Source organism: Rhynchophorus ferrugineus, unplaced genomic scaffold (assembly GCF_030347505.1).
Source record: "Rhynchophorus ferrugineus isolate W39M unplaced genomic scaffold, kcgeb_rfMv2 rfM3, whole genome shotgun sequence".
NCBI lineage: Eukaryota > Metazoa > Arthropoda > Insecta > Coleoptera > Curculionidae > Rhynchophorus > Rhynchophorus ferrugineus.
The window spans coordinates 55,725,789-55,738,050 of record NW_027472582.1 but is presented as its reverse complement, the minus strand read 5'-3'; the positions used below and the strand labels follow the sequence as shown (position 1 = coordinate 55,738,050).

General features: G+C 30.3%; 1 protein-coding gene and 2 pseudogenes across 2 annotated transcripts; all 3 read left to right on the top strand.

Annotated features, from left to right (window-relative positions):
* The first annotated feature begins 1,631 nt into the window (after positions 1 to 1,631).
* LOC143194191 (endocuticle structural glycoprotein SgAbd-3-like) lies at positions 1,632 to 2,117 on the top strand. Its single transcript, XM_076400788.1, has one exon. The coding sequence runs from the start codon at positions 1,662 to 1,664 to the stop codon at positions 2,052 to 2,054; it is 393 nt and encodes a 130-aa protein (XP_076256903.1). The 5' UTR covers positions 1,632 to 1,661; the 3' UTR covers positions 2,055 to 2,117.
* Positions 2,118 to 6,226: 4,109 nt separating this feature from the next.
* LOC143194190 (endocuticle structural glycoprotein SgAbd-3 pseudogene) lies at positions 6,227 to 6,749 on the top strand (annotated as a pseudogene).
* Positions 6,750 to 8,983: 2,234 nt separating this feature from the next.
* LOC143194188 (endocuticle structural glycoprotein SgAbd-3 pseudogene) lies at positions 8,984 to 9,461 on the top strand (annotated as a pseudogene). Its single transcript, XR_013005209.1, has one exon. The product of XR_013005209.1 is annotated as an endocuticle structural glycoprotein SgAbd-3 pseudogene (transcript).
* Positions 9,462 to 12,262: the final 2,801 nt, after the last annotated feature.

Sequence of the window (12,262 nt, the reverse complement as noted above, 5' to 3'; positions counted from 1 at the left end):
AGTTACGCCAGTAACCACGCTGAGTAAGGCCGGATATCTCATCTCTAAGTTAGTCACTCGCCAGTCGTTTAACGGAGCCCACGTTAAACAGTAATTCCAGTCCAGATAAAATCTAACTGGTAAAAAGTAAACTGTAAAATATAACAAAAAAAACAAAATATTTATTATTTATCCAACTTAATTTTAATATTTTTGATAACATTTTTAAGTTAATTTCCACTTTAGTTATATTTTATGCTTTTTATCGACTATTTTTTCTGAATTTTGAAAAGAGAAAGAACCCTATTGGACAGCCGAAACCACATCAGGTGAATACAGCAGTTGTTCGTTGATATTTAGAACTGATATTTATTTGCTGAACTTTTCTGAGCTAGAAATTCGTCCATAATGATAGATATTTGAAGCTGGTTAATTGTTTACATTACGCCTTAATTACAAAACGCCTAATGCCATTAGCCGAGAGGAAACACCTTCTACTCTCTCAAACTTCATTTCAAACCCAAAATCGGTTCATGATAAATTTGCTTCAATGTTTTGTCGATTTAAGAAATCACAAAATCAATATCAGATTTAAGAGATACTAACAACATTGAAATAGATAACTTTTAAATACAGTTTAAGTATAACGGGCAGCTATACCAACAACAACAAAAATCATTTTAACAATCCTTTTCCTTATCAATAGAATTAAAATTCCATATTGTATTGTATAACAAACATAGAATGAAGTATATCGGTACAGCAGAACATAAAATATAATAGAAAACAATTTATCGATCTCAAAATATTGATATTGATCACAAAATCGCAATAAATAATATATAAATTGTTTATGACCAATCCTACCGATCCAATGAGTATTATATATTCAGAAAGTTTATTCATTTATTAGAAATGTGTTAATATATATGCATGTTCTTATTTTATGGACTGGCAATATAAATTTTACTGTATGTATGTATGTATGTTTTTAAAATTATATGGCGAATAAAAGTTAAAACAGTACCTAAATATACTACCAACGAAACACAATAACTTTTATTGATTTGCAGAATCACTGCCAAAGAATGTTAATGCCAGTGAAAAATATGTCGGTATTTTTATACATACAATACAAAGACATACAAATTAATCATCTATTAACCAATAACATCGGGGTCAGATCATAATATTTCCAAATACCGTGTCATTCAATTAATTACTACATCATACAAAACCCGAGACAAGCTTCTTACGAAGAACATGTTCATGTTCATGTTCATGTTCACCGTAGAGATATATCATTTCAAAAAATTACCACAAAATATTAATACTCGAAGCATATCAAACAATAAACTAAATATTTATGATTATTTCATTATATTTTATTCACAAAATTAGTTTTCACCTAAAATATTTACGATAGCCATCTAGATCGCAGGTTACTCGTGCAGACGTTATTACATAATATATTAGATCATCTCGGCATTGTCTGTGGTTCTTCGAACCATCTGGGATTCTTATTCTAATGTCATTAACTTTAATATATCCAAAATGGTTAAACCTAAACACCTACTATTACGACATTGGCTGATATTCTGCTATATAAAAAGGAATCGGATCCGTAGGATCGTCAGTAATCAGACAGATTCCATACTGATACCTACAAAAGTATTATCGCAATGTTATTCAAAGTAGCTCTTGTTTCTGCTCTCGTCTCGGTCGTATTCGGAGCCGCTTTACAGCAGCAGGTACCGATCGTCTCGCAAACTGGTGATGTGAGCCCTGACGGTTCCTACGAATGGAGCTACCAGTCCGGCGATGGATCAGCCCAACAACAATCCGGTCAATTGAAACAAATCGGCGACAGCGCTGGCGAAGTCGTTCAGGGATCTGCTTCCTGGACCGACCCAGAAGGTGGCCAACATCAATTGACCTATGTAGCTGACGAAAACGGATACCAACCCCAGAGCGCTGACATCCCAGTACCACCACCAATCCCACAAGCTATTTTGAGGGCTCTGGAATGGATCGCTGCTCACCCTCAACCTCAACTTAAACAACCCAGATATTAGAAATGTTTTATAGATGTTAAATCAAGTGTGATATTTGTCAATTAATATACGATATAAGTTAAATCACTATTTTTTAAATTCTTTTAAGAACATTTACACTAATCTCAAAAATATATTCAAAATTAACATTACTAATTGGTTATCCAGATGTCTTACAATTTACACTCATATGTATTTGGTACATAAGCAAAATCCAAATTTTTAATTGCTATATAGATCCTCAAGAAAAATTTTCAATATAAGAATAAAATGTTTAATGTAAGATCCAATAATTCTTATTTTTCCTTTAAATATTTTTATCAAAAAAACAATTTTATATTATTCATATTTCTGGCAACATATCGATAACCTATCTATAAAACCATTTCCATATAATCATATGTCCATATAAAGCAAAACCATATATAACTATGAGTTTAAGCAGTATATTTTAATAACACAATTTTCATCCCTTTTGTATATATCCCAAGCTACACAAATATATTTTAGCGGTTGTTTAACAGGTCAACTGAAAAGTCCCCGGCCTACGATAGTAAAACACATATTTTGGCAAAATTAGTTTTTCTTATTCAATATAATTCCCTTCAAGGGTGATACACTGATTTTAGCGCCCCTCCAACTTTTCGATACAGTTTTTGTAGTACGATTTGTCCTTTACTTCAAAATAGGCCTCAAAATCACCTCTTCATTCGATGAAAATTTCTTCCCAGATAGCATTCTTTTGAGATCTGCGAACAGGAAATAGTCGCTGGGAGCCAGATCTGGACAATACGGTGGATGAGGAAGCAATTCGAAGCCCAATTCATGGACTTTTGCCATTGTTTTCACTGACTTGTGATACGGTACATTGTCTTGGTGTAACAGCACATTCTTTTTCTACAAATGCGGCTGTTTTTGGGCGATTTCGTCCTTCAAACTGACCAATAACGCTATGTAATAGTCGATGTTGATGGTCCTTATTAATTAACATAAAAATTTAAATATTAATTATTCCATACGCATCCCAAAATACAGACGCCATAACCTTGCCAACCGACTTTTACGATTTCTCACACTTTGAAGCGGGTTCATAGTGTACAGTCCACTCGGATGACTGTTAATTGGACTTCGGAGTGAAATAATGGAGCTATATTTCATCCATTGTCACATATCGACGCAAGAACACTCGTGTTTATTAGGCTTGATCATCTTGCTCCGAATCATCGACTCGTCGTTGTTTTTGATCAAAAGTGAGCTCGCTCGGCCCACTTTACACAGAGCTTTCTCATACCTAAATATTTGTGAATGATATGATTTACACGTTCAGTTGATATCTTTAAAGTGTCTACTATTTCATTCAATTTTAATTTACGGCCATTCAAAATCATTTTGTGGATTTTTTAAATGTTTTCGTCGGTAGCAACCTCTTTTAGGCATCCACTGCGTTCACCCGTCTTCGGTGCTCATTTCACCCTTCATTTCATTTCACTTTTTCCCTTCAAGAATCAATATTTTATCAAGACGCGAAATTCCTCTTTATCTTTTTTTTCACAATAGCAAAAGTTGTTTCACTCAAAATGCTATAATTCACAAAAAAATGATCCAACAGCTGCCAAATTGATACACGCATCTTTTGAGGGTTAGGGCTAACTAAAAGACATATGGATTTAATTATATCAGCATTCATCTCATCATATTCATTTATCTATGTGTCAGGCCGGGGACTTTTCAATTGACCTGTTACAATGTATAATAATACTTGCAATTCATAGACATTAAACATTTTCTTGGAGTGTCTTTATTATTATCTTTAAAGTAAGTAATTTTCAAATAAATAAAACTGAACTAGATAGCTGAGATGTGATGTCGCTTTTATGCATATCAAATATGCCTGTACTAATCGTTTTAACTTTGATATCTCCAATATATTAATTTAATAATTTCAATTAAATTCTTGATGATTTCAACTACAATGGTTTTTCGAAAATTTTCCAGCTCTAATATAATAATTATACTTACATTTAAACAAGAAGAATGGCTTCTAAACCTACATGCAACCTATACGAATGAAAGAGAAAATAGTTTCAAACCTTTGAAAAGTAATGACACCCGCCAATATTTTCCATTATAATGTTTATAAACTACGTTTATTAAATCTTCTACAATTTTATAAATTAAAGCAAAATTAAATAAATTACGTTTATTTTAACATTATGACAAAAATATTAATTATTTGCAAAAATATTATTATACCAAAAATATTAAATATTTTGTCTAATATTCTTTAAATAATAATATGCATTATTATATTAATGAATAAATTCAACTTTTATCAGATAAACAACTTTTAATATTTGTAAACAATAAATATTTCTGTTCACTATCTAAATGAACTAATAGTGATATCTAGATTATCTCCAATAATATATTTGGATCATCTCATTTACATTTATTTCAATTTTGAATTTATGAAAATATATATATTGTTCCAAAAACATAATATTTGTACTGATTTTTACACTATCGGTGATTTTTAATCCAATTTGTGATTATAATTTGAGTCCAACATTCTGGACTGGGCATCAAGCCCTATATTATCCTAACTTAGGGCTATCTTAGAAAACTTCGATCGAATAATGAATTTTTGAATATTACACTGTTGCCACTACAACCATATACACTACAACCACTATATAAATTAAAGATAATCATATCTGTAGCGGAGGAACTTCCCATCTCCTTGTCCACTGTACTGCTACCAGTGATAAAAGAGTTAAAATCCTAAATCAATAATAGTTTCGTCATTAACTGAAACAAATGTTGAGAAGTAATGAGAATATCCCAGCTAATCCCATAGGGATTATATCTTCAATTGAATTACGAATAAATGACCCAACCTTTGTTGTATAAAATATTTTAGTACGTTTTTTAGCACATCATTTTCTCTCCTTACGTATATTTTCACATTTAGTAATACTACAATATAATTTTTAGAATTGATGAAATTTACAAATCTTGGTATTAATCTTCATTCTTTCTTGCTAAATCATCGAAATGGAAGCTCACTCACTTCTTAACGTTTATATGTTACTTAAGTTCAGATCATCTTGAACATAATATTTGGATATAACATGTCATTTTGATAACAGATATGCTCAGAATATTTAGTCCTAAAGTCTGGGATTGCTATTCACAAATCACGTACTTTTTCATTTGTTCCCAAAGTAAGCAATTTTTTCCTGTTTCTGTTGAAGTAACAGACTTCTCAACTTTTACTCATAACCTACAGCAAACGTGACAAGTAAATACCAAAACAGAAAGAGCAGTAAATGGTCATTAATACTTTATTATTATATATTATACTGAAATTATCGATAGCTATTAATACTTAAAAATTTTTGAAAACTAAATGCAGGAAAGGATTTATAATAGTAAAAATGGCTTTTCAACTTTTGACTATTGAACTGGTAATTTAGCTTAACTTTTGAGCCATAAGTCAGAAAAAGGGAACTCTTGCTGATGAAACAACTCATACTTTAATTCCTTTATTTTATTAATGGCTTTTTAAAAGCATGTAATAATGAAGATAATGATGAATCAGAATTTACTGTTTTTTATTTTAAATTTTTATTTTCGTCGATCTAAAGTTCATATATAGCAACTATGATATACATTTGCAGCCAACAATGAATAAAATCCTATTTAAACTAAAGAATATGTTTGGTTTATATAATAATGTTTGTTAAATCGGGTAATTTAAATACAATAAAGAATTAGTTGCATATTTTAAATAAATCCGATTAAAATGCACACATAGTTATATCATACTATAATACCTACACTTAATTTATTAAATAGCTACGTATCATAAACCATATTCGCATATTTTAGCAAATATTTGAAATTCACAAAAAAATATTTGAGCACCTCTTAACGTAAAATATTTCAGACGGTCTGCATCTTATGCATATTTATAAACATTTTCACTGAAAAAATCTGTGTCAAACACCCAGATAAAATATCTATTATGTAACCCATTGTTAAATATTAATATATTGCGTAATGATTCAGTGTTGTGAGATATTAATTTAGACAATTTTACTATTAAATTAAAATTCTCAATGTTGCAATACCAATTCATCTTGTTCTATAAAAGAGGCGTCGCGTAATACGATCGCCAGTGATCAATACGAATTCGCATCGATTAAAATCAAAATGTTCTTCAAAGTAATTGCTTTGTCCGCTCTTGTAGTTGCTGTTTACGGCGCTGCTGCACCACCAGTACCTATCGTATCCCAAACCAGTGACATCAGCCCTGACGGCGCATTCGAATGGAGCTACCAATCAGGTGATGGATCAGCCCAACAACAATCCGGCCAATTGAAACAAATCGGAGACAGCGCTGGTGAAGCTGTACAGGGATCTGCATCCTGGACAGATCCAGAAGGTGGACAGCATCAGTTGACCTACGTAGCTGACGAAAACGGATACCAACCCCAGAGTGCTGATATCCCAGTGCCACCACCAATCCCTCAAGCTATTTTGAGAGCTTTGGAATGGATTGCCGCTCACCCCCAGCCGCAACTTAAAAAACCAAATTACTAAATAATGGTATCCATGTATGTACATGAAATGTGATTTATCAATTTCGACATAAAATGAGTGAAATTGTAGACTTAATGTTATCGTTAATAAACTGAAAATGTTTAAAAACCAAAATAACTCTTTTACTATTTCACCGACGGACAATACTTTCTATGAAATATATTGTACCGATTTATCTGAATTATGAAGTTACAAAGAAAATATTTATTTCTGCACCCCATATTCATAATTATTTGTCAGTTATCGTGCTTAATAATCATGTTAAAAATGTTAAATGCCGGCTTGGTGGCGCAGTGGTAAAGGCGATGGGACGGTCCTTCTACTGTTGCTATAGCCGCGGGTTCGCCGAAATGTTCTAGGCAAGAGTGTAAAATCCGACAAAGAAAATGATCCCAGTCACGCCAGTAACCAGGCTGGGTAAGCCCGAATGTTTTCTGGGATGATTTCTAAAGTTGCTCACTCGCCAGTCGGTAGGCTTAATACTGAGGACCGTGGTTCGGAGCCCACGTTAAACTTTAAGCCCAGTCCAGATAAATCTATAGTTGTTAAAAGGAGACTTTAAAATATATATATTTTTTTAAATATTAAATAAATTCAAATAAAAGTGAACACGAATTAATTGTTCGCCACATAAAGAATATGCTACTAAATTTCAACAAGCAAAATTTGTCGGAAACGTAATAGTATATTGACCTAGCGTAGTGGTCCAGCGCGGTAGATCCGCTAAATAACTAACCAGGATTGTAATCACATTTATTATAGTAGTAGTTTACTACATACTACACTACTACATTTACTACATTGTCTACATCATAGAGGCTTATCTAAAAATATAATACTTATATGAAAATATATTTCCCAACCTAGTATATAGTATAGTATCGATTGAAAATGTTAATTAAAGAATGTTCTTTTAAGAAGTTGTAAACAAACATATATCAAAGAGGATTTAAATAATTTCATATGACATTAAATATGCATCGAATACTGTAAATGGTATCGATTATAACGCATATTAATTACTTACAATAATCATGAATGAAATCAATTATCAATAAAATACGAGTATATAATCAATAGTATGCTACTGTCTTAAACCAGTTATCGTACTACTACTTTAACATGTGATATGTAAAAACATGAGTCTGTAATAGAATCTAAACCATATATTACAATTTTACAACGACAAGAAATAGTACATTGGTATAGTACCAAATTTTCTCATTAGATGCTTTTTTTAAAGTAAGACACCAAATATATTAAATAATGCAAAACTGTTATATTTTATTTATTTTATAACACATAATAGGGATTTTTTAGTTTCGCAAGCTGCATCTCATAACTTAACAACATACTGATTAATCACCATACACCATAAAATAAGGTAGATAAACAAAAGTTAAACATACCTAAAAGAAACTGAACCTAAAAATGACTTTAATATTAATGGTATGCAAAGATCACTAATATCAAAATGATAATAAACGATTGGAATAATTTTATTTATAAAATAAAAACAAGATTTCTATTTTTTTTTCATAAATATAAATGTGTTATAAATATAAATGTGTAAACAAATGTATTTTTGCCAAGATTATAACCCACGTATATTTTTTATTAAAACATATAACATAGATAAAATTAATACTATAAAACCTTAAAAAATAAAGTAGCTCTTTATGCTTTATATAGTACGATAATACATTATTAAGTGTTTAGGTAACTTAAATAAAATTTAATTACGAATAATATATTATTCAAAAAATTAATATTGTATTCAAAATAATGTAATTTGAACATTATATATGTAAAAAATAATAAAAAATGTATCATAGAAAATTGTCTGTTTTTTTACATTAACATAATATTATATTAACTATATTATTATTACTTATATCCCTAATTCGCATAGCTAACATATATTAAAAAAATGACTTTGAGGCCAAAATCATAATTCATTATCTTAAACAATATTTATATTATAATTGTTTGCCATTTATGTGATCTGCATAAAGCGCCCATTAATATCTAAAAAATATATATGTATTTACATCAGAAGCATATGAAGCCCACGATTTAGGCATTGATTAAAATGACATTTTAAAAATTCGAAAAATTTTGATGTTGCAATAATGTTTTTAACTCGGAATTCGAAAATCCCATCTACGTTAAAACTTTCTTTTTTTTTGGAATCTCAATGATAAAAAATAAATAATTTTAATTTTTTTTACCAAACCAATTTATAATATAACGTTTGCATACAAAATTCAATGCCTCCGCATCAATCTTAATTAGGAACTGCTGCATATATAAATAGTCCACAGGATTCAGAAGTCATCAGTGCAGATACCGTTCTCAAACAACAATGTTTATTAAGAGTGTTTTCTTGTTCAGTCTTTTTATTACAGTTTTCGGTAACCCAATCGAGATTCTGTCTCAAAAGAGCGACTTAAGTCCCGATGGTACTTTCGAATGGAGTTATCAGTCCGCTGATGGCACCTCTCAACAACAATCCGGTCAACTAAAGCAAATTGGAAAACAAGCAGGCGAAGTTATCCAAGGATCTGCATCATGGACTGACCCGGAAGGTGGTAAACATGAACTAACATACGTTGCTGACGAAAATGGTTATCAACCGCAAAGTGCTGACATTCCCGTTCCACCTCCTATCCCAGCGGCTATACTCAGATCTCTGCAATGGATCGCCACTCATCCTCAGACTTTGCCGAAACTATAATTTGAAGGGTCGATAAGTCGTTCTGTATGTGGTATGAAATGTATTTTTATTTAGTTTTGTACATATAAAATAGATTTGGAAAAAAATCTGCTTTTTATTAATGGTTTTATAATTGTACCCGATTTGTAAAAAAATCCTCGTTAAAGAAAAAAGATGGAAGATATTTTGAAAGCACAACTTTAACTAAACTGTGATACACTGACAAATATTTTAATCTTCTATAAAATAGCAGTTTTCCATTAAGTATCCGGTTAAATGAAAACCTCAAAATTAAATTTCCGATATACGTGACTTTTGTCATTTAACTTAAGGAAATTTTCTGCCAAAGCCTATGATACACTTTCATAAACTTATGGTGATATTCCTCAAAAGTTCGAATAGTCTGAAAAAGCTATTTTGAACTGTTTGAACATCGCTGTTTCATTGTTCGCTCGGCAAAAAAGAAACATTTTCTGTAGATTATTGGTACTGGGGATGTAAAGTACATGTACTACGGAAATCCTTAGCGCAAAATGTTACGGCTTAGTCGAGAAGATGGTAAATACCTTTCCAAAACAAACCGACACTGAAGTCTATTGAACAATTTGTACAAAGTATAAAGACCAGCAATAGAGAACAGCCAAACGTTACAAAAATAGTAAAAGATATTTTTTTTAATTGACTGACGATTTCGAATGGAAAGTGATGTTGCACCCAGCGTCAGACTCACCATACAAAGCGCCATCTATTTGGACTGGTTTAGATCGATATAGCATTGGCTTGTCCGCACAATATTTTGAAATGCCGAAGAAGTGCGAATATGGACAGGTTGTATTGCTGTCAAACCAACACCGTTCTTTCGACATAATGATGGCGTTTTGTCAGATATATGGAAAAAGGAAAAGCTGTAATAAATTATAGGAAATATTTTTATTAATGTATATTGTACAAATTGCATATGAAGGTTTATATAATGAGACGATATTCGGATAATTGCGAGAAAATAGGAAAAATAACAATTTTGTGACATTGTGACAAAAGATCGACATTGTTGTTGGTTTTTTTTATATGCATTGTGCATAGAGTAATATATAGAATGTTAACTTAATACAAATAATTTCAGAATTGTTTTTCATGGTCTCAGTAGGAAAGCCCTGCGAACATAATTTCGCTGAATTTCACCGGTTAGTTTAAATTACCGTTACAGGCAACTGTAATTAAAAATTTTTATTATGAGAGCATTTCATTGGTCGACAATTTCATGCATCACGTGACTAACCTCTGAGGTCACATTCCACTGACCAATTAAATTTAAAATAAAATCAAAATGTAATTTTTCAAAACCATTTATTAACATAAAATTCCATATAAATACAAATATTATAAAATATCAAAAAGCTAAAATACAAGTATATAATGAATATATATATATATATATATATATATATATATAAAATATAATGATAAATAAAAAATAATGAAACATAAATATATACATAAATAATAATTAAATGGGGATATAAAAATAGCTGTAATCTAATTGAAAACATAACATATCTCGTAGCAAATATCATCAAAATTGTCTATAGCTCTTTTTCCATATTTCATATTTCTTTAGTGCTATCAATTCATATAAGATGTATTAAAGTTTCAATCTTATTGTTCCCTCATACTGAAAACAGAACAGCACAGCTGAAAGTCTGTGTCTGTTCATATTTTACTTGCTCATTCAACGCAAAATGTATTAAGACAAGATATAATTATTGCTGCAATGTTAGGTCAGAATGGAGAAAATATACCAAAAAACAATACTTAGCAACAAAACATTAAAATGTAAAATATATATGAAAATTATTTCTGTGCTCTTATTATAATAAAATCGAATAGTTCAAACGACAGCTTAAACTTTTATTATTAACAATATAATAAAAGGGCCATAACAATATCTTGTCTATAAAATCAAGCTCATCTTGTTGGTCTACATATTGTATTATATTATTTTGTATTAATGTGTTTTATTAACATCCTTATTGAAAAGGTTATCTCGGATAAGAAGCCAAAATACTAATTATAAGTATATTGACCAATATGCATTTGTGTCAAGTAAATGAACCCCTTCAAAGTATTTAGGATTTTAATTGACGGCACTTTACAAATAACTTTTTAAAGGATAACAAAATATTTTCATGTAGTATAATCACATTTACCTTCAATGTAATTTTTCCATCACCCCATTTGGACACATTTTGTGTTTATACTGTGGGTAATAATTTCATGACTTCTTCTGTTGTATTCCTGTAAATAATAATGTATGTGAACACAAATGCTTTATATAAATAACTGTATACGTACCAGGTAGAAATAATGCTAAGTCACACTCACATCCTTAATCTAGTTAACTTGGGGTGTTTCTTCTAAGGAAAACTACAACCGGTTTATTCCGATTATTTCCGCACATACACTGGATACACAACAAATTTGAGGGTGAAAATACATTATAATCAAATAATAGTGATTATATTTAAGATATAAAAATGTTAATTGTATTTTATTAGACACACAAAAATAGTGTCGTAAACAAACTGAAACTAACAACCGCGTTATATAAATGAACCAATCAAAAACGTGGTCTCAGAGCCAGCATTGAATGGACCACGCAAAACATTTCCTCCGTTTCGCCCAATTAAGTAAAACCTCTATATATGCTCTTGTGTTTTGGTGTATTATGTAAAAAAATGTGATTGGAACTGGTATTGGAATATATAATGTAATTTTTTGATTTATTAATATTTACCACGATTTAAATTTGATATAAATATAGATAGTTTTTGATAGGTACATCAATTTTATGATGTAAAAATCAAATAAAAATATTGACATATACGTCAAATATGGTACAACTATGTGC

Excerpts from the sequence above, each read along its gene's own strand:
- LOC143194191 (XM_076400788.1), top strand. The coding sequence starts at position 1,662 with ATGTTATTCAAAGTAGCTCTTGTTTCTGCTCTCGTCTCGGTCGTATTC.